Raw genomic sequence first — 23,887 nt, forward strand, 5'->3', positions numbered from 1 at the left:
TTCTTCCGAAACATAGGTCGAAACTGTGGTTAAGCTATGTCACGATTTCGAACAGTCGAATGCAGAGCTCGCGTTTCGATAGCGTGCCGGCGATACGCGTGCAGAAGATTTGTGAGGAAGAAAGGCAAATTTGCTGAGATATTGCAAAAAATTGCACGAAAGACAAAAGAATGGCAGAGTGAGTATGTTCCTCATATTCTGTTTAATGTTGTAGGAATTAGCGAGTCTGACCCACCTAAAACCCAAGCGCGTCGAGCTGAAGATGCAGATTCGCTCTGTAAAGGATGTATTCATTAGTTTGATCTGCCTGGTTTGTTCTTGATACCCACATTTAACACTGCTAGAGGTGCAGAAAAAAAAGGTCCACTTTCGAGCTCAAGCGCTACTGATAGTGCTTAAATGTACTGCTCCTCTGCTTCTGAGCAATATTTTGTTTCGTTTCTGGCGTCGTTGGCTCTCATCAGAAAAGAAAAAGGAACGTTTCGAGCACGCTCCTGAACAACTGGTGCGTATTTCACGAAGCAGCCCGTGGAATAGCTTCTAAATGCGGGGATTTCCTCTGCCAAAAGCGCATTTCGACGTGTGATCTTTTGTCAGTAATTAAAATGATGCGTTCTAGATGTTTCGGGCTTGTTTAAGAGCTGTGCTTGCCAATCAAGGTGTGGTCGCTGCAATGCCCGGAAAGCTTTCGTGTATTAAATGCTGCATACGACATGCGCGACGCAACAAATTTCATTTGCCGGGATGTTTCAACGCCTCCTAGACAGGCTGGATATTTCGCCCAGTGGTCACGTTTGCCCTTCTGTCTGGTACTGAAGGTAGCAGTCGTTTCGTTAACATTCTACAGCCTTAACGCTCGTGTCTAGACGTACTAAAAGCTTGCAGCGTCCTGATGCATATAGAAATAGGGGACCGGTAGTTGGGTATGCGAGTGTCTTGACGTGCAAAAACATTCAAGAAGAGTACGAAAGGACCCAAGTCGAGTTTAGGTTCCGCGCATTCGCCGACACTACTTTTGGAGGCATGTTTGTATATCTGTAGATATTTTACGGAATATACAGATCTTCAGATAATTTTCGAAATCCCATGACCTGGGCGATTTCTATAACGCCAGCAATGCCTGCGTGCAACAAGCACTCTTTGACACTCACTAAATACACACATGATTCTAACTGCCTCGTATATTCACACTTTCTGACGTCAATAAGAGAGTAGAATAATCTTGACCCCAGAAATATGTTCGTTCATATTTGCTAAATGTTTTTACGATGATACTCAGAGATTTATTTGCATTGCACATCTCATTACTATTAGAAGTCATTAATACATACAGTGCCGACAAAGGTAAAATGCATTCAATCAAAAGAAGTTTTAGCCCCCTGAAGAGAGTCTTTTTCACGGTGACAGCAAATCGCAAAGTGCGCTCATTTTCAGTATATGTGTTATCGCATGCTGCAGGCATCATGCATGTACGGGGGGAAGACTGCCGATATTCCTGTTAAACATGTGCGCAGTTGTTTGAATTATCAAAGATTCTTAGTGTAAACGTAGAATCGCTTTTCGTTGAGTGGCAATAATGCAGCGATCATCCCAGTTGATCACGTGTCCAGTAGACACAACATGCTCTGCGAGTGGATTAGATGCACTTTCTTGTTCTTTGAGCAAAACGAGAACAAGGTAAAAGTGGGAGCCAACGTTTCGACTAGTGGACTTGTCTTTCTCAGGGCAACATAAAAGACAAGTCCATTTGTCGAAGCGTTGGCTTGTGCTTTTACCGTGTTTTCGTTCTGCTCATAGTCTTGAATTTCCATCTTCCACCTTCCCCGTGTTTTTCTTGTTCTTTACATCGTTAGAATGGTCCTGGAGCGTTCTTTTGAAATTCTTGGTTTCTCCTATACACGTCTGCAGTCTGTGCAATTTAATTTAATACATTTTACCTTGGTAGGCACTGTGCATATTAACGACTATAATCTTGCTCCACCAGACGGAATTCCGTCAGACCCTTGTAATCATAACTATCATAATTTCTAAAGCTGTGACTCCTACTACATTATCACTTATGTCCTATTATTTATTTCAGTTTTAATGCCATGAATAATGTATATTGTGCCCTGTATTGTACTTATCTTAACCTACCGATCTTATTTTTTCCATACTGCATTTGTCCTAATTACAGTTGTTCATTTATTAGTGCACCATTGTATAGCCTGTAGTTTCTGCGGTCACTGCTACGATCCATATGTCATTGTTTATACTTTATCATATCACAAGAAGCCCACAAACATTGACACCAAGGACAACATAGGGGAAATTACTTGTACTTACTAAGTGAATTAACGAAATTATACGTTAATGGAAATGAAAGTGGATGAAAAACAACTTGCCGCAGGTGGGGAATGATCCCACGTCTTAGCATTATGCGTGCGATGCTCTAACAACTCGGCTACCGCGGTGACGTTTCCTCATCCACTTTCTTGGGTATTTGTTTCCTGCTAGAACTCTGGGATTGTTAGCCAGCGCCACCACTCACTAACCTTGGCGTCGTGAGTACATGATCATTTTGGGTGAAGGCAACTGGTCAATGAACCCACGCATGCTACCTGAAGGCATCAATGTTGCTGGATTCGAGACCCTCGTTATCTAATAAACGAGAAGAAAGGGGGTTAACCGAGGAGCCCAATTTTTATTATTCATAAGCCAACAAATGAAAAGGGGATCGCCTTTCATTTCTATTAATGTACAATTTCTTTCATTCACTTAGTAAGTACAAGTAATTTCCCCTATGTTGTCTTTCATGTCTATGTTTGTTGAGTTCTCGTGATATTATTAATAAAAATTGGGCCCCTCTGTTAACCCCTTTTCTTCTCATTTATTACATAAACGAAGGTCTCGAATCTGGCAACATTGATGCCTTCAGGTAGCATGTGTGGGTTTATTGAGCAGTTGCCATCACCGAAAAAGATCATGTACTTGTGACGCCTGCAGCAGAAAAGGTGTGGAACATCTGCCGCCAAGGTTAGTGAGTGGTGGCGCTGGCTAACACTCCCAGGGTTCTAGTAGGAAGCATAAATACCCAAGAAAGTGGCTGGGGAAACGTCGCCGCGGTAGCTCAGTTGGTAGAGCATCACACGCCTAATGCAAAGACGGATCGTTCCCCACCTGTGGCAAGTTGTTTTTTCATTTTCTTTCTTTTCCATTAATGTATAATTTCTTTCATTAGCTTAGTAAGTACAAGTAATTTCCCCTACGTTGTCCTTGGTGTCAATGTTTGTTGGCTTCTCATGGCATGATTAATAAAAATCGGGCCCCTCAGTTAACCCCCTTTCTTCTCATTTATTGTTTACACCAGTATCTTATGTAACATTGTTGAGATATTATTGTGATTTATTCTTTAGATGTACTTGCTGTAACTCCTTTCCTGCTGTGATTTCTCGTGAGATTTGCAATATTCCTAAACAAATAAAGTCATGTTGCTGCCCACCTTCTGAGCATCATTACCCTGAGGCAGCAGTGGCTTTCTTGTACGCAAAGCGCAGAGTAGGCTCTTCACACTGCTTCTATTTTCCATCTAAAAGAGACATGTTTGAGCTTGCGAAGAACTTGTGACGTAGTGCCTGATCCACCTACCATGAACCAGGACAGGGTGGCTGCTGTCCTGAATAGCTTGAGTTGAGGTCGAATGTAGCATGTGTTTTCACTCTTGAGCAGAGCAGCCCAACTCAAAGCAAGCAATGGCCCGTGTCAAAGCTCTTTGTGTCTGAAATGGGCCACACGTTAGATGGAGGCATTATCCCTTGATTGTGGAAAGGCGCTTGTGCTTGGTGTCATCACACTCGCTGCCGTCCTTAGCGCGTCTTGTCACATTTTTCGTGGGATAGTGAAGGCAACTGTTCACAGTCATAAAAGAAGGCCATCTGCTCAGAGACGCAGGGGGCTTACGAGGACAAACATCAGTCACATGGCATTCTTAGGTATGTTTCCGCATTTGTTCTTATCAATATTACTATAAATGTGGGGTTACTAGATTGAAATACTTAGATTGGCACTTAATGCCGGTCTGTTGATGTGTGGGCAAATGTGAAACGTCAAGGTGAACATGTCCAGCACACCTCTCCATCCCCTTCATTGTTTATTTATGCAATACTGGTGACTCTGTGATACAGAGCAGAGAGCTTCAATGATGTTGGCATCAACACTGCGCTTTCTCTCCTTGAATCTTTTGCTCTCCTTTTAATCAGGACTGGGCTCAGTCCTGGTTAACCTCCCTGCCTTTCATTTATCCTCCTCTCTCTCTCATTCTCTCTATATGCAATACCCACAGTGCCTTTACAGCCATAACAGTGAAGGGATAGGATATAACAAGCACCATGGCAAAGAACCAACATTACATTAATGCTGAGAAAAGTAAATAAAGTGAGCAAAATGATCGCCACAATCCTAACTAATCCCACACGGTTTGAACAACTTCTTTCATGTTCTTTTGTACCTGCTTGTGCTTATCATACCTGGTGGGGAGAGTTAGCTGCGTTTATGTACACTGTCAAGGAGAGCAAGTGTTGATCCATTAAAGACAAGTTCCTTTATCAAAACATTTCCTCCAGACTGAGGCTTACCTTGCCATTCTCATCTTCATGTGACAAGCTTGCCTTGTTTATATTCCTCACTGAAGCATGATGCCACAGCCCAGAACTCCGGATTCCACTTTGTCCCCCTTCTCTTTCACTCATCTTTGTTGCCTTCAGCCCTTAAGGCTAAGCCAATAGCAGGCATCAGTTCTACTAATGTCAAGCATGCTGGTGGGATTGGAAACAGTGTTGCACATTGCAGTCTCTTCTGGCTTGTTCCAATTTCATTTGGTGCCAGTGGTATTTGTTTGTTGTGATCCCAGTGCTTGAGCTGGCCACCTAACCTTGTCTTCTGCATGTTCGCAGTGCAAACGAAGCTGCCAGCAACGTACAGGTGGACCCGGTCGTGGTGGACCGGCTGCTGCTACAGGGTGCCACCCTGGTGTTTCTGGACGTGCCGCCCGGCACCGAGTTTGGCCTGGACATGTCCACAAACGTGGTCGGGGACAAGTTTCGTGGCGTCAAGCTGATCCCTGCAGGCTTGCATTTTGTGCACTACAGTGCTGTGAGCAAGACTGGCACGGCAGCACCCCGCACTGGCTTCTTCCACTACTTTGAGAAAGGCGAGATACTTGTCAAAAAGTGGGACAAAGCCACCGAGGGTGAGCTTTTTTTTTTTTCACAAAAAGGATGTATATCCTTTTTCACGCTTTTGTGCATTCTTCAGGTCACTACAGTTTCCCATAATTGGTTAGTACTGCTGTGACACATGTAAGGATGTAAATCTAGCCACTTTCTGGGGGAATTCTATTTCATTTATTAATAGTACTGCCATCCCTGCTAAGGCTACTGAGATGGAAAAACAAAAGGCTGTAAGACACAAGGCACTCTTATTGCACAAACAGCAGGACCCATAAACTATAAAAAAAACGTTGCAGTTTTGCCCAGAGTCCAACACAGTGGGTGCAATATTGTCACGTACGAGTTTGTGCTGCTGTGGACAAAATGACGTTGGCAGGGGAAGAGGAGATTGAAGTGCCTTGAAGATTGGTTGATGGTGTTACCCTGGTCACTGAGCTACACCCTTGTAACTGTATATATTGTAAATACATATATTTTCTCCCTGTAACATTTTGGTGGACGTGCGGAGTAATCTCTCCACAAGCCGGCCTTGGATCTTCGCAGCGGGCGTCACATTGGTTCCGCTGTTATGGCTACTGATGCTGCCTCCGCTGCTCAGACACCAGCGGAAGTAGTGCTAATCCAGCTATGTCACCCGTGAATCTTTATTGGCACTGGCAAGGTCGATGTTGAAGACTGACTGACGTCGTCTGAAAGCATTGGTAAGCACAACAAGTGGGATGCCACATTTTTGCTGGCCAACATGATGCTTTACTTTGGAGGAACCATGAAGGTATGGTTTCGAGAAGCATGAAGCCGATATTAGAAGGTGGGTCTCCTGCAAGGAAAAGCTACGTTATCTTTTTGGAAGACCTGTGGGACATCAAATGGAGGCCAAGCAAGAGCTAGCGTCTCATACCCAAACATCAACCGAATCCTATGTCGCGTATATTCAAGATGTTCTGGCTCTCTGCTGTAAAGCGGACGCGGACATGCTGGAGGCCGATAAGGTCAGACACATCTTGAAGGGCATCGCGGAACATGTGTTCAACCTCCTGCTTTGTAGGAACTGCTCAACCGTTGAGTCCATCATTAAGGAATGCCGGAATTTTGAACAAGCAAAGAGCAAACGCATCATACAATGCTTCTACCGACTTCCGAATACGGCTGCCACTTCCTCTTGCAGCGACCCTCCGGTGTCACATCCGCCTACAATGCAAAAATTGACACAGGTCATCCGTTGCGAACCTGAGGCTATGGCTCCAAGTTCTCACTGTCCCCATACGTATGACAACGTGACCATCTCACTCATTCAAGCTGTTGTCCGCCAAGAAATCGCAAACATGGACATCCAACCTGCCGTCTGCCCACGTCCCACCCTACTGCTCCCGTCATTGCCTCTGCTGCCCTTCGACAGTCGTTCCCGAATCGATATCGGAACCCCTCTAAGTGGCAAACACCGGATGACAGGCCACTTTGCTATGCTTGCTCCCGGGTCGATCACATCTCCCGCCACTGCCGTAGTAGTCGCTGGTACTCTATGCCTCCACCATATGCTGATCACTGCTTCGACCGAGACCCTCGGCCTCTGTCACCTCTCTCTGAACTATACCATGCTGCCCTTCCCTCTTGGGGAAACACCACTAGCCGCTCGCCCTCACTGCAACGCCGTCAATCCTGTTCGCCTACTCCTCGACGTCCCTCGTCCCCGTCCTACGTGGGCGGCTTCTCAGGAGGCTAAACAATGCAGCCCCCGGAGGTGAGGCTGCATTGACGACTCGGACTGCAAAACCTCTGCTGACCCCTGCTGTGTGACCGAACTTTGTTGAAATTTATTCAAGCCCTCATCGATACTGGCACTCAGGTGTCAGTTATGCGATCAGATCTTCATAGCCATCTCCATAATGTCCTGACACCTGCCCAGTCGCCTGCCGTCCGAGTAGCTAATGGTAGTACAGCAGCCGTGATAGGAATGTGCGCCGCCCTTGTTACCATTGCCGGCCTTCCAGTGTTAGTCCTGTTCACTGTACTGGCCGAGTGTCCACATGAAGTGATTCTTGGAATCGACTTTCTGACTGCCCATTCAGCACTTATTGACTGTGCAACTGGCACCCTTCGCCTTGAACTGCCCCATTACTTTGTCGACTCGATCGATGACCACAAGCCCCGACTTCGTTTTACTGAATTTTTTCGACTACAACCTGATGCTGTGGCTTACGTCCTCATGTCACCTTCTCCACCACTTCGAGATGGTCCTTACGTGGTGTCCCCACTTCGCGACGTCCTCCTGGCACGTCAAATAGCACTACCAAGCTCAATTGTAACTCTTGCCAACAATCGAGCATGGCTTCCTCTTCTGAACTTTGTTTCGTGTCTGCAAGTGCTTCCTGCGGGTGTATCTCACTGTGCTATTGCCATTGGAAGAGTCTGGAGTAGCTGCTCTTACACCCGACCCATGATTCGACACTGCTGCAGCTTCTGCCCCTCCTACTTCACGCAACGAGAAGTTTACGTCAATGATCACTACTGATCTACGACCTGGTTACGCTGATGCCCTTCGTCCTATTCTGATGTACAATGAAGCCATCTTTGATTTTGGCAATCGCCTGCAAAGTAAAACCTATGTTATCACCCATCCAGTCCACACTGGTGACGCTCCTCCTATACATTGAAGGCCCTCCGTGTCTGCGGCTGAACGCCAGGTCATCCAAACGGAGGTGGACAAAATGCTCTCCAAAGATATTATCGAGCCTTCCTGCAGTCCGTGGGCATCACCTGTCATTCTGGTTAAAAAGGACAACACCTGGAGATTTTGTATCAATTACCGTCACCTTAATAAGATTGTCAAAAAGGACGTGTGTCCACTTCCGTCTGTTGATGACGCACTGGACTGCTTATACGATGCCAGTTATTTTTCGCAGATTTATTTGCGCTTTGGCTACTGGCAAATCGCAGTGGATGAACGAGAACGTGAAAAGACCGCATCGTCACCCCAGATGGTCTCTACCAATTTAATGTGATGCCTTTCGGACTGTTTAATGCCCCTGCTACCTTCAAGCGCATGATTCTCTTCTGCGCGGATCCAAATGGACCACATGCCTCTGCTACCTTGCTGTTTTTTCACCGACGTTTGAGAGCCACCTCCACTGACTCTCAGCTATCCTTGCTGTTTTTCAATGAGCTGGCCTACAACTCGTTTCTGCAAAATGCCATTTCGGCCACCACCAAATACAAGTAATTGGTCACTTGGTTGACGCTGCTGGCGTCCAGCATGATCCTGATAAAAGTTTGTGCCGTTGGCAATTTTCCTCTTCCGCGTTCTTCTACCGATGTCCGAAGTTTCCTAGGGCTGTGTTCCTATTTTCGACGATTTATCCAGAACTTTGCCGAAATCGCTCGTCCTCTCACAGACCTCAAAAAGGACGCCACTTTTCGTTGGGGATCCGACCAGGCTGCAGCATTTTCTATGCTTATCAGTTGACCCGTGTTGGGTCATTTTGATCCGCATTACTAGACTGAAGTTTGCACTGATGCAAGCGGTCATGGCATTGGCACTATCTTGTCACAACGACAGCGGAACACCAATCGCAAGATCGCGTATGCTAGCCGTCTTGTCTCAGCACCAGAACACTACTCCATAACAACGTGGATGCTTGGCCCTTGTTTGGTCCATTGCTAAGTTCCACCCTTACCTGTTCCGTCGACATTTCACCGTCGTGACAGATCATCATGCCTTATGTTGGCTATCCTCACTCAGAGACCCAACAGGCCGTTTGGCTGCTGGGCTTTACGCCTGCAAGAGTACACCTTTTCCGTGTCCTACAAATCTGGGCGGCTACATAAGGACACCGACTGCCTCACCCGCTGTCCTGTCGACCCACCCAATGGCACCGAAATCGATACAGATATCTGCGTTTTGTCGATCTCAGACTTCTCACGCATCGCCGACGAGCAGCGTCGTGACCCATATTCGCGATCCATCATCGAACGCCTCACCTCGGAGCAACAGGACGTTTCTCTCCGTATGCTTGTTCTCCAGGACGGGACTTTACACTGACACAATATGCATCTACATGGTGCTGAACTGCCTCTTGTCGTTCCCCAGCATCTGCACTTGACAATTCTCTTGCAGTTACACGATATGCCCACCGCTGGTCATTTGAGTGTCTTTCGTACGTACGACAATGTGCACAGGCGATATTTCTGGCCTGAGCTATATCGCTCTGTTTGAAGCTACGTCGCTGCCTGCGAACTTTGCCAATGCCACAAGAAGCCTTCATTGTCTCCCGTTGGGCACCTTCAGCCTATAGATATCCCCAGTGAGCCATTTTTCCACATCGGCCTGGACCTCCTTGGCCCATTTCCAACTTCATCCTTGGGCAACAAGTGGGTGGCCGTTGCAACAGACTATACAACGCATTATGCGCGGGCTCTCCCTACGAGGTGCGCAACTGATCTGGCTGATTTTCTCCTCCATGAAGTGATCCTACATTGTGGTGCCCCACGTCAGCTACTCACTGATAGAGGCCGCTGTTTTCATTCTAAGGTTGTCGATTACCTTCTTTGCTCTTGCTCAATGTCCCACAAGTTCACGACGGCTTACCACCCACAGACAAACGAACTTACCGAGCGTCTCAACCGTACGCTCACGGACATGCTCTCCATATACGTGTCCAGTGATCATCGGGATTGGGATTGCTCCTTACCCTTCGTGTGACGTTTGAATACAAGTCATCGCGTCACAATATTACTGATTATTCTCTGTCCTATCTACTATATGGCTGTGACCCATTCCTGCCTCTTGACTCGCTGCTCCCTTCCGATGCCAACACTACCACGTTTTACGCCCACCAGGTCATTGTTGGCGTGGCCACAGCATGTCGCGTTGCCCGTGATTGTCTTCTGGCGTCTCTGACTATCCAAACGCATTATTACGACAGTCAACGTCGGGAGGCTCATTTCAGCCCTGAGTCACTTGTCCTGCTTTGGTTACCCTCCCGTCACGTCGACCTCTGCGAAAAGCTGCTGCTGCGATACGTCGGGCTGTACTGAGTTCTTTGCCAAGTCACCAGCCTCACATATGAGATATCACCTGTAACTTTGACGTATTCTGCCCCACCAAGAACTGGTATCGTGCACGTTTCACAACTCAAGCCCTATAACTTGCATGCTGATTCGACACCTTAAATAGATTTGAGATGATGCTTTTGCCACTGGGGGTTAATGTCATGTACGAGTTTGTGCCGCTGCGTCGATGGTGTTATGCTGGTCACTGAGCTACACCCTTGTAACTGTATATATTGTAAATACATATATCTTCTCCCCGTAACAATATTATGGCAGTAAGTCTCGCAATGTTTCGTCTGGCATCAGTTGAAGTAAACATTCACAGGTGTGTGCAAGTAATATGCTTTGAGAAGAAGAAACCTTTCTCCAGTGTCAACGCTACAGGTTTTACTGCTCACTTTAGTTCTAGCGCTAGCTGAAATAATCCAAGTGCCACGGAAATAATCTGAGGGCCAGACTGTTTGATCTAACTGCCAATCATTTAATCCTAGTGTCAACCTATGTAATCCTGGTGCCAGCACAGATAAGCTGCACTCCAGCTTTTAATAAAATTGCCAACATGTTTAAACCAAGCACCAGCAGCTTTAATCCAAGTGCTAGTCAATTTAATCTATGCAAGAAAAACTGCAAGATTGTTTATCAAAATGGCTGAAACACTGAAGTACAGTTACTGGAAGATGAAGGCACTAATTTTTATGTTCGCTGCTGACGTTTGTGAAATGAATGAATGTGGTATTTTGCTTCAGGCCGATAGATGTGCACAGAAAATAAATACTTCAATATAACCAATATTAGAAAAACGAATTGGAATGTGCACTAATGTATGCTCACAATTCATTTTACGTATGTGCAATTATAAAAGAAGACAGTACTAAGTTTTTTGGGTAAAGAGCTTTATGCATAAACGTGTGTTTTCAGCAACATGTGAACGGAATGGCAGGTTCTTTGTATCTTTTTTTGTGTGTTAACACAAAATAAGAACAAGGAACTTTTTAATCGTTAGTTTTAAATTATTCTTCATCAATCTGAAGCATGAGTGAATTTTGTCTGTAAGATGCCGTTGACACGTTGCGCTTTTCCGGCCCAGCAGATTACAATCACATTGTGCTTGAATGCGACCACGCTGCACGCATGCTTAGCTGAAATTCTGTGATCTCTGTGATCAAATGACGAACACTCGGTTGTTCAATAAAATGCTAAACAGAGGCGCCTTAAGCCTTCACTCACTCTCTAAACATGCAAATTAACTGCTTTTTAAAAAAAATGACAACATATTAGTCCCAAATCCTTGGCCATTATGTGACATTTAGTTTCATCCAAAATACTGCAGTCATTCACTTGATAAATGTTAGCAGCAAACACAAAAATTAGCGCTCTTGTCGTCCGGTAGCTGTATTTGAGTGTTTCAGCCATTTGATTCGCAACCTTGCGGTTTTTCTTGCATGGATTAAATTGACTAGCACTTGAATTAAAACTGCTCGCACTTGTATTAAACGTGTTGGCGCTTGGAATAAAATCGCTGGTGCGCAGCTTATTTATATTGACACTGGGGATTAAGTACAGTTGAACCAACTTAAAACATTACCATTTTTAAGAATATGTCGGTTATGACAATGAAAAGCTGCTGCACCGTCAACTTTTGTATGTTTTCTATGGGGAAATAACCTGCTTAGTACATAAATACTTCGTTTAGCGCAATACAACGGACACAAGAAAGGCGACAGGACAAGGCGCTTTGTCCTGTTGCCTTTCTTGTGTCCGTTGTATTGCGCTAAACGAAGTATTTATGGATCCGCACCAACTAGCCCGCCAACGCATTGTGCTGAACTATCTGCTTAGTACAATGTCTTCATTCCGCATTATCGGTTATAACGATGAAGTCTGGCTGCTGGGCGTCCGTAACGGAATGCGAAATCCTTGAAAAGAAAAATATGAAATGCGAGCCGCTGCACGATTGCCCGCCACCCGAACTGCCATTGCGCGCTTCTCTCCATGAGATGTGCATGCCAGCCTTGTGCGCATCTCTCCCGTTTCCATTCCACCCCTCCAAACACAAATGGGCCGTGCCTGTAGCTATGTGCCGCACCACTGTCCGAGACACGAATGGACCGTGCCAACTGCGCTGCCAGCGCTGCTCCCAGATTGCCCACATGGCCCTCACAGTTGGTTCTTTATTCTGTGGCCCTCATTCTGTGCAATTCTGCCAACAGATTAAGTCGCTTGTGCTTGTCTTTGTTCGTTCAATCAAAGTCGTTCCTGGCCAGATTGTTTTTCTGCTTTGTTTGACTCGCTGCCGAAATGGAAGATGGCTGATCCGCCTTCTGATCCTCGGCAATGCACGACATTGTCGGTGAAAACGAAGCGCACTGCTGTGGGTTTGGAAACGAAGTGCTAAAATAAATAGCCATAACAAAATAAATGAAAGCATCCTGTGCATGGAAGGGGTTTGTTTTGGTAGAGACCACTTTCTTGCCTCACAGAATGAGTCCTCTGTGCAGATATATCATCGGAGCCAGTGGAAAGGGAAGAGGTGGAACGTCTGCGCTTAAACTTGAGGGGTGACCTGGATCAGTACCTGGCTGTGTTTGCGTACACCGAGTGGCGTCGCTGGATATCCCTGACGAAGCACGTCACCCGGGAGGTGCTGGAGCGACTGCAGCCAGAGAGGAGTGTCATCTACTCGGCCACACCATTTGAGCCGCTCAACTTCTGCTCACGGCGAGGTGGTGACCTGGCCTCCATTGACTCAAGGGGGGACTGTGGCGAGGACATCAGGCTCTCAGAGAGGGCCAAGGAACTCCTGGAGCTGAAGGAAGTGCCCGAGTGCAGGATACGCTACACGGAGATACCAAAGAAGAGGTGATTGGCATCCTTGTCTATTTGTTTCGCGTCAAGAGCGAAGCAATTAGTCCCCTGTCCTGACACTGTACCGTGCAGAAATGCTGGAGATGACTTGCAACAAATGATTGAGGAGCTTAGCCGACAAAATCTTAAGAGTAGGTCCAAAAATTAATGTGCAGAAGGCTAAGGTAATGTTTCCTAGCCTGGCGAGGAGACGAGAATTTGTGATTGGCAGTCAGCCTCTAGAATCTGTGCCAGAGTGTGTTTATCTAGGCCATTTACTCACAAGGGACCTGGATCATGAGGAGGAAACTTACAGAATAATATAACAGGTTGGTGTGCGTACAACAGGCATTAGTAAATCATGACCAGCAAGTTACTGATATCCTTGAAAAGTGCACAATAAGGGGCAGAAATTTGGAAGTTAACAAAGGAGCTTGAGAAGCAGTTAGACTGCACAATGAGCAATGAAATGAAAAGTTATAAATGTAGTATATTAAGAAACAGAAAAACAGCGGTTGGGACTAGAGAACAAACGGGGGTAGCCTATATTATAGTTAGAAATGTAACTGGGAAGGCCATGTAGTGCATAGGGCAGATAACTGGTGGTCTGAGAGTCTGTTAAGGTGTATCCTTAGCCTTCCAGGAGCTGCGGTGTGAAATTCAGCCAATAACAGCATAGTAACATTGCTGTAATACACATGTAAACTTGTCCAATTTGGTGGTGTGTTGTGTTCAGCTTGTACACCCATGAGCAAAAGTATGCGGACCACAGGGTTGCTGAAAAAAACAATTTCATCGTAATGAACATTCATAAACGAAAACAGACAAATGCACTAGAAAATTTGTAATGCCAAGTTTAGAGTGAAGTCTTTAATTTCACGTTGCATTCACAAACAGAAGAGAAATTGAGTTTTAGCGTGCAGTCCCCAGTCTGTATACTTTTGCTCACAGGCGTACGTGATTAAAGGTGACCTGGAACATCCTCTGTTGATACAGAGCAACATGCTATAATGGGTGCAGTGCCTTTTGGGGAATGATTTCCTTAAGAAATTACTGAAAAAGACCAGCATATACAGAATGTAACATCTGCTTTGCCCATTCCCCCTCAACTCATCAGTTTCTCTTGGGTCGGGCAGCACTGATAACACTGACCTACCTGTTGGTCTTCTCTTTTTTTCTTCTGTATACGGGGCAGTTGTGGCAACCCTTTGTGGTTTGCATCTGACGAATGCCCGAGAGCAGCAAAGGAGTGGTTTCCCAAAGCCATAGCAGAGAGCAGGCGATCTACTGTGCGAGATAATAGATTTCCTGCTATGTGCAGCAGAATAATATCTGTCTAGCATGTTCAGGTTTACAGATAAGGAATGTTCTCTTACTGTGTTCAAAAGATATTTTAGTGGCCCTTTAAAGATAACGATAGAAATACAGACATGAAAGTCAGTATGTGCCTGCCCTTTTGCCCTTATCTCTAGTTGTATGCTACTTGGCTGTAATACCATCAGTCAAGCTTGATTTATTCATTGTTGGAGTGGCCAGTTATTAATTTTTCATTGCTCTGATTCCAACCATGCTGTCTCATGGGGAGCTCCAGTGTCAAGTCAACAAAGAATAACTAAACGGCAATTGGAAGGCCAATAAATTGCATCGGCAATGAAAGGGAAGGTAGCGGCGGTAACCAGCATAGCTGCAACTGTGTTCGTAGCCACGACATTTCTGGAGATTGAGCATGGCCAAGGTGAATACTGTGACATCATTTGGATAGCTGCGACTGTGTTCTTAGCTATGACATTTCTGAAAATTGATCATGGCCAAGGTGGCTAATGACATAGTTCGGCATTTGAAACTTCAGTTGCTTTGATACATTGCCTTCTATAAAGTATACGCCCATGCAACAGCCAACTCCAATAATTGAACAAGTTCAAATAATACCACAAGAAAATGATAATTTATGTGATAGTGTATATTTCATTGCACTGTAATTGTCCTTTTCGTGCACTTTTCTGTGGAGTTTATAGTTCACTTTAAGCTTTTGTTGAAGCTGGCGTTAATAGTTGTTCATTGTTGAAATACAGAGTCGACCATTTTTTAGCAAGTTATTCTCTTTATGCGGCAGTACCATCTAAGTGAATTTTGTTTGTTGATATTCTAGTGTACTGTTCGTCTGAACGCTTCAGTGGGTTCTGCTTTTTAATATTTGCCTGAAATTAAACACTGCGCATTCGCAACAAAGCGCCAACGGTGCCACTTGTAAACAGAGGCAAACACCTGGGCTGTTGCACCCCACTCACCCGTAAGTTAGTGCGAACGCATAGCGCCAAGTTGTTCGCTGAGCACAGCTGTTCACTTTCTGTTAAACCGTGAGCAGTTATCTTATCACGAGATCAAAACAATAAAATTCTTATTGCAAGGGCAGCTTTCGTAATAATGACCTCATTTAATTACAAAGAAAAGCAAACTGAGCTGCTCTGTGTGCTTCAGATTTCTTGGCAAAGCGATGCCATTTCTGAACGATATTTAGGTAGGATAAATGTAAGACAAATATCACAACTAAATATCTCCGATGCGGCTCTTAGTATAGGATTAATACGAATGTGAAGTGTTAGGACCTGTACAGTTGAAAGTGCCTTGTAATTAGGCAATTGTCTTAGCAAGCAGTCATTTAGAAGCGTCAGTAAGCCCAGCACTTGTTCACGTTGCTCATGGTTTCGATGCAGAAACTACGAGAGTAAGTATTTTGGTTCCTAATGCACAACTATTTACAAGAGGTTAAAATGTTCTAATATGTTCTAATGTCCAGATATTTGCCATGGTCAAAAATGAAAAAAAAAATGCAGTTTTATAATTCAATTAGAAAAATATTAAATGTGTTGGTGCAAAAACATCATACAGGCACGATGATTTATTTATTAGGTAAAATAAGTGACATACATACAACACGAAGAGGTGTCCGGTCATGAATGCTCGACCCTTCACAATGCAAGAAGTTTGTTAAAAGCATGGCACTGATATAAGTAACATGAAGAGAGGATAAACATCAAAACATGGGAGATATGCATTGTGGCGCAGGAAACACCAGCGAACGAATGGCAATAAATACAGACTGCATAATCGATTGTTTCTATACACAAGGATGTGTAAAGCATAAGCATTTCATAACACATGGCAAATCAACTCTTGAACGAACACAAGTTGCCACAGCACCAATACCACAGTTTTTTTCGTACTCAGATAATTTTTAAAAGATAAAATCGGCGCTCTTCAATCGTACCTGACGACTCACATAGTCGTTTGCATGGGGGTCAAACTGTCGAGGAGTGGGACCGAGGTTTGGATTTCGTGAGATATGCTGGAAGGCCTTCGAAAATCCTTGTGACGACGCTAGGCTTCAACATAGGTTTTTCACACTCCAGGGGCACGGCATCGCAGTTTATATCGAAATTGTAGGCAGTGATGATGTCCGAGGCGTCGGAAGTGTTTCACGCAGAAACGCTTATATTTGCATTCACTTAAAACCACCACTTTCCTCACTTTGATTTCTCACGCTGCTCCTTGTCGCTGTGTAAACAAAACATCTTTTCGGTTGTTCCCTTGTAGCCAGAACGGCATCCCGGAATCGCCACGTGTTCGCCATCGTCCACCCCGCCACTTCAGCTGAACAGTTCAGAACCTGAAAAATAGCGCAGCACATGCACAGAACGCACCATATCAATCGGCTCGTCCCGCATCACGCAAGCGTTTCGGTAGGCGAATGATGCCCTCTGAGGCACAGTGGCGCCGCCTCACAGCAGCTTTGAGCAGCGTATGAACCTCTTCCATAGTGTGACGGCGGAGTTTCGTGATCGGATAACATGGATGGATTCCTATCAAACTCTCTCAGCCAGCTTGATTGACTTTTGACTTGATAGCCATCGAATCTACCCTTGTAGCAGCACCCAATTTGTCGTTGAGTCGAGGGACTATTGGCTTGAAGGCCTTCAATGTGCCTGTGTGACACTGGTATGACCTGTTTGTATCACTTTCGTGTTGTATGTATTGTTCGCCATGTTGAACATAAGCCAACTGGCCTGCTTCCCTCGACTTATCGTGAGCTGCCAATTTTTGTAGGCACCCGAGCGATGCGACACCGGCAGAGATCACCAAACATGGTATGGACTCGAGCTATGTCCTGGAGCAGCTGCTAGCTTCCTGGCCACACAAGGAGGACCTGCTCGGTGAACTGCAGTTTGTGTTCGTCTGTTTTCTGGTCGGGCACGTGTATCCGTGCTTTGAGCAGTGGCAGAAACTTGTGCGCATCTTCTGCACCAGCTGCGAGGCCATCGACCGGCACCCCGATCTCTTCAGTGACCTGGTCTCAGTGCTGCACTTCCAGCTGCGCGAGGTCCCGTGTGACTTTTTTGTCGACATCGTGTCCAGAAAGAACTTTCTGACAGAGGCCCTGGCTGCACTCTTTCAAAACATCGCCGAGTCGAGTCTGCCCGATGATTCCCCGACCACTTTGAAGATGAAGGCCAACCGCTTCAAGATAAGCCTCACCAAGTTGATGGGCTGGAGCTTTGAGGAAGAGGTGCCCGAGGAAGAGCGTCCCGTTGTGGTGGAATTGGCTGGTGGTAACTGAGATGTGTTGCTGTGACTGTGGCATGGGGGAGGGGGGTGGGCACTTTCGGGAAGCTTTAGAATGAATGGACTTCAAAACATGCCAATACTGGAAAAGAAAAGCTATCAACAGTCTGTGTTCTGTGTTACTTTCTTGTAATGCTGGCCTCACTGCCCATTATTGTCATAGCGGTGATGCAGAAATGACGGACCACCTCGTGGGACAAGTGTCCTGCGTCATTTTTACACTACCACTACGACAATACTTCATGAACTAAACGACTGCCTATCAGTAACGTGTAACTGCTCCTTAGAAAATGGAGTGCTATGTAATCACTACGAAAATTGACTTGAATGGGTGGTCCAATGTTACCAAATATGAATGCTTTAAGCCTTTTTGTAACTATGCGACAAACATTTGCGACCCAAGTACATTGCAAGTCATCTTGTCTCTACTTCGTGTGCTGGACACCCTGGCTAAAACTTTTTAAGGTGCTAGCTGGCAGAAGTAGCCTTAAATTTTTCTACACTGGCAGCACATTTTTAGTGTGTAGATGTGCAACTCATTGGTGGCGATTCACTTGATTGAGGCCATTACAAGTGAGTTTAATCATTGGCTGTATGTGTCTGGTACGTAATAGAGATTACATGCTTTTATGCAAAACAGGGGTTTCCTGACAAGAAACCTCTGTTATAGCATATCAGAAATACAATTTGGACACCGAGGCATTCTCGAAAAAAGTGAAACATTGTGATAACTGCATAAGAAATACTTTCTGATAAATGTGTTATGAAGGATGGGGTCTGTTGAATGCAAATGGGAAGTATTGTTACTTTTAAAATAATTGCTGTGCAGAACAACAGTGTCAAAATTGTGTCGTGGTGATTGTGTGACTGTCTTTTCATTGATTATGTTGTAAATACAAGAGAGAGAGAAGAAACTTTAATAATGAATGGTCCGACAGTTTCGTTGTGGTGGCCTCAGGTGGCGGCTCGAAGTCCTTGGACTCGGGTGGCATCTTCGGCTTGCCGGACGGCCCAGAGCTGGTCTGCCAACTCTGAACTTTTCAGAGCCGCCTCCCAGTGGCGGTGACGCCGATGGAGAAGGTCCCCAGCGGACCCCGCAGCGAGGGCGGCATCTGGAAGAAGCGAGCTCGATGCTTCCCGTACTGTGCTAACGGCCGCGATTACGGATGCGTTGCGAACGGAGGTGGTCTCATTACCGTGGTTGCCGGCACATTCCCAGAGCATATGTCGCAGCGTTGCTCTCTGTCCGCAAGCTATACAGGCACCGGTTGGATATAAATCCGGGTAGCAGTGATGTAGGACCGCGGGGCTAGGGTAGGTGTGTCTGGAGCAAGCGAAAAGTTAGGGCTTCATTCCTGTTTAACTTATTGTGTGGTGGCGGGAATGTGCGTCCTGGAGTCTGTAGTGTTGGGTGGCAAATTCAGAGTTGGGCAGTCACCATTCTTACAGGCTGCTGATGCATTTGTGTGTTGTCAGGCATTGAATGAGAAAGTTCGAGAGCTCACTTACCACTGTGTTCCCATTATTTTACTTTTTCACCTTGCCAAAAAAAAAAAATTTTTACTACACAGTAAAGCATTGTGTAGAATTTTCACCTAAATCTGTTGTAGTACTAGTACACAAATAAGTGCCTTCCATCTATCTGCGAATGTGTGCTACCAAAAGAGCTATTTTTCTCTCTAACTCTTATGTGCAGTTTGAAGAAGCAACTTTCTTATTACTGGTGTGCTATGCAGAATTTTTTAATGATGGGACCATGTACAAAGTAGAAATATTTATGCAGTGTACATTGATTGCATGTGTTTAATTGAGAAGTGTATATAAGCTGATTTTGTAAAATGTTGACATCTCATCTGCAGTGATCATTGAGTATATTGAAAATGGATTTCTCAGTTATCGCTAGTCAACGCTTTGTCAACTTTGTGTTGTGTGCAAATCAGTGGTTTGTCAGCTTCGTTGCAGTTTTATTTCACAACAGAGTTGCTGCGATAGTTGCTTCTACGTTGCGGGCATAAGCCCAAGTGTAGGTACACGTGACCCACCAGTGTACGTCGGCAGGCCAGTGAACATTAGGCCAAAGTTTCCAATATATTGGTCTAACTCTGACCATATGTGTACACTCAGTGTTTCCACCGTCTTAATGCAATAAAGCATGTTTGTTCACTTCTAATGTGTTGTACTGATGTACCAACTGACTACATTTCTGGCGCCTTGCTCTCACTTCATTGCACTCCTTTGTTTTCCCATTGTAGTCTAGCCATAGCACAAAATCTCTACAGCACAGTGAATCATGCCACAGCTTTCACTGCTTCAGTATTTTCTAGGGGTGTGCGAATATTGAATATTACCAAATCAAAAAGAATAGCGAACGTTCGAATAATTCGATCTGCAAATCGGATGTCCACTAATTGATTTCTCGAATATTCTATATGTTCGGTGTAGACCCGCGTAGTGCCACATGTCGCATGCGCTGCTGAGCCCCTCGTGCTCAATGCCGCTCAAGCGAGCGCCCCCCGCTGCCTGACGTCAGCCCAATGCGGAAATTACACTTGCGGTGCCTGCATCGATTGGGCTTGCCTTTGTTGGTACAAGGTTCGTCCGAATTGACAGGGACAATCGAAATGATGATGCGGCACCCAGGGAGAGCTAGGTGACAGCAACTCACGTAAGCAGCCCGCATTTCGTAAACTGTGAAGAACGGGCCCATAAGCCGCCAATAGGCACAGAGATCGGGATACGCAGTGACAAACTTTACACCGCTTTAGCAACCGTCTATCAATTTAACCCGCATGTGTGACCCTCGGGGCCAATTACATGATGATGAGCCACCCGTATAAATATACTAGCGGCAAGCATTCTGCAACAGTTTGCGACCCGTTACAGCAACCAGCAGGGCATTATCGTCATGGCCACACTACCTAGGCCTTTAGGCCTATTCAGCGATGGAATGGTGGTCTCTCTTTACCGATGTCGTTCGTAGACACACATCACTTATTTTATTTCTTTATTTTTTTGTCATTTTAAGCAACCCGTCGCTAGACTAGCTTTGGAATTACATGGCTGGCGCAAAGGTGCCATGACCTGGTTGCATGCATATTCGTTGATTACTTTAAAGCATTTGATTCAATTAACCACCAGTCTCTACTTGCGAAACTGGAACATTATGGCTTTAGAGGCACTTTCCTAACACTTCTCAAGTCCTATTTTCATCATCGTCGGCAGCGAACCAGTGTTAACGGTTTTCTATCTAAAGTAAAACCAATTCGTGCTGGTGTGCCTCAAGGCAGTATCTTAGGCCCATTACTCTTCAACATATATGTGAACGATATAGTAAACATAGACAGTAACACAAAATTTATTATATACGCAGACGATACAAGTATTTTCATAACAGGGTGTGATCCGTCTAGCCTCATAGAAAAAAGGCAACGTGGTGTTAAATAAACTTCACGCTTGGAGTCGTTAACTCATTAAACTTAAACGCTGCAAAGACGAAAGCAGTTTTATTTCGCCCTCAGCACAAAGCACTCAATATAACCAGCAGTCTAAAAATTGGGTCATCAAATATACCAATATTACGCGAAGCTAAAAGTCTTGGCGTCGTTTTTGAAGAACACATGACGTGGACAGTTCAAGTAAAATGAAACATTAAATAAACTTTAAAAAAACTGTAGGGGGTTTTGTGCAAATATCGCCACATCTTGCCTCAGAATATAAAATTGTTAATTTACAAATCCCTGTTTTTGTCGAAATTATCGTACTGCTATTTAGTCTGGGGCACGACAACACAAACAAACACTCAGAAACTACATAAACTCCAAAAGAAAGCCCTTCGCAACATCGTTAATGCTGCATACGAAACACACACGGAACCAATCTTTAAGGCCCTAAATCTATTCGCAGTAAATGAGCTTTACCCTACAATGTTAAATAAATGCTACAAATTGGAAGTGAAAAATAACAATTCATTTCTTACTGAATTGTCCGGACTACGCCGGCTTGAGCATGCCCGTACATTGAGAATGCGTGATCTTTGGAAGGTGCCTAGAACACGTACAAAGTACGGCACTCAGATGCTAAAATACCAGTTACCTGCACTGCTTAACAATTCAGAGTTTCAAATATAACACAATGCCACACCTAATTGTCTTCTTCCTTTACTGTGACGTTCTAATTATCGGTGCTTTTTGCTTTCGCAATAGAGTGTGTAATCTCACGCAGTATTCATGTACTAATGTTACCCTGTCGTGTGTTCAAGCGTATTTCTTTCTTATTTTATTATTTGTTTCTACACAATGATTTTTTGTTATGCTTCTTTTACTAGTATTTCTGACAATAGCAGCTGATTTAGGACTGTAAACGCACACACACCTGACTTCTGTACACTGTTCGGTTTATTTATTTAGGCGTGCTGTATTTGTTATGCGCCTTGTCTGCCAGTATTCAGGGGTGCAGACCTCGTCAAGCCTGATGAATGGCTTTTTGTCTGTACCCACCAAGTGTCTTTGATACTGAAATAAAATGATTGATTGATTGATTGCATTGCCACGGACGGCGGGTAAACGAGGAAAAGGGGGGCGTTGCGTGGACTTGCCGGGACAGATTGCAGATTGTAGAATCTTTGACAGGAGGCAAATCACGCCGAACCCGACAGTGAAACGGAGCGGACGGCACCCGCTCTTTTACTGTCGGCATCGACACGCAGATTGGCCTTGCGATAACCACCTGCCATAATTAAAGTTGACATAGCCTTTCGGTAGTTTGCAGAAAAAACTGAAAAGCAACACTTTATGTGCAATAAATAAAATATTGCCACAAAACACATCTCCACTATTAAACTGAGAATCCCAGTGTTATTCAGTACAACACCACTAATTCATTAGTTTCTGAGAAAAAAAAGCACTTGATTCTATTCAACAGAAATTCTACTGATAAAAAAAATATTTTCCAGACCTTCATATACTAGAACTAAGCTGTTATCAGTGCTGGCATACTAATTTGGTCTATTTAATAAGAGTAGACCATACTGTACGTTTTTACTTCTGTGTATTTATGTTGCTCACAGCTTGCTATACTCTTGTTATGCCGTGCTAGGAGACTTCCAAGTATGTGCAGCACCATATTTTCTTTCCCAAAATTTGTAAGCATTAAATTTTATTAAATATTCTCTGATATTCAATATTTGATTCAATGTTTGGCTTTTCTTTCCTGGTTTGATTCGATGTTTGATTCGAAATCTACTATTCGGTATTCGCACATCCCTAGCATTTCCTATTTGGACCTGCCAGTCATGCGCAGTAGTACAACTGCAACATAAGCCATCGCAGCAGAGGGCGACGACAGCACTGCTGCAGTTTTTTAAGGCAACAGAATTGGACAAGCGGCTGCAGCCTGAACAGATGTTCATAGTGCTGCAAGAGCTACTGTGCTGTGCGGTGACAGTATGCGGTGACAGTGACCGACTGTGATTGCATGTCTATGCTCCTTTCTTTATCTCTACTTTGCTATCACTTTACCTCCCCCTCCCCTCTCTCCTCAATGTAGGGTAGCAAACCAGATCTTCCCATCTGGTTAACCTCCCTGCCTTTCGCCTGTCTCTGTCTCTAAGGGCTCGTGCCAAGCCGCACGGAGTATCATCGCCTACAGTCTGTGAGACACCACGTGCTCCATCACTTGCAAAGAACTATGCAGGCTGCACCCAGCAACGCAGCTGCAGCTTGGCAACATCACGGACGTAACCCATGAGAAAGAGCAGCAAGCCCTTGAGATGGCATTGCCACCTGCAATGATGATACCAATGCCTGAACTGCCACCACCTGCCCCAAGTAGTGAACTGTGCTGCCGCTGTGCGCAGTCAGAGGCCATCCATGTGCTGCCGCCAATCAACCCACATTGTGACGTTGATATGCCACTGTCACAACCACAGCTGACTGCCCAATCAAACTTCTATAGACCAACCACGCCGGCCCACTGCCTCCATGCCCCTTCACCCCTTTCCACAGTCTTCTGATCGAGTGATTGGTTGATTGATCTTTAGTTCATCCCAATACATGTGATGGAAAGCGAAGGGTAAAGCCATTCAAGGATGGCTTGAGGGAGATCTTTGCCCCCATACTGGCAAAAACAGCAGAGGAACAAGCCATCTTTACATTGTTGTACACTTTGACAAA

At 45.0% G+C, this 23,887-nt stretch overlaps 1 protein-coding gene across 1 annotated transcript; it reads left to right on the plus strand.

Annotated features, from left to right (window-relative positions):
• The first annotated feature begins 19 nt into the window (after positions 1 to 19).
• Positions 20 to 19,887, plus strand: LOC135915133 (protein AAR2 homolog). Its single transcript, XM_065448129.2, has 4 exons — positions 20 to 178; positions 4,932 to 5,227; positions 12,752 to 13,112; positions 17,202 to 19,887. The coding sequence occupies exons 1-4, from the start codon at positions 171 to 173 to the stop codon at positions 17,710 to 17,712; spliced, it is 1,176 nt and encodes a 391-aa protein (XP_065304201.2). The 5' UTR covers positions 20 to 170; the 3' UTR covers positions 17,713 to 19,887.
• Positions 19,888 to 23,887: the final 4,000 nt, after the last annotated feature.

Source organism: Dermacentor albipictus, chromosome 4 (assembly GCF_038994185.2).
Source record: "Dermacentor albipictus isolate Rhodes 1998 colony chromosome 4, USDA_Dalb.pri_finalv2, whole genome shotgun sequence".
Taxonomy (NCBI): domain Eukaryota; kingdom Metazoa; phylum Arthropoda; class Arachnida; order Ixodida; family Ixodidae; genus Dermacentor; species Dermacentor albipictus.

Excerpts from the sequence above, each read along its gene's own strand:
- LOC135915133 (XM_065448129.2), top strand. Across the intron at positions 5,228-12,751 it reads GTGGGACAAAGCCACCGAGG|ATATATCATCGGAGCCAGTG; the intron begins GTGAGCTTTTTT and ends TCCTCTGTGCAG. Across the intron at positions 13,113-17,201 it reads ACGGAGATACCAAAGAAGAG|GCACCCGAGCGATGCGACAC; the intron begins GTGATTGGCATC and ends CAATTTTTGTAG.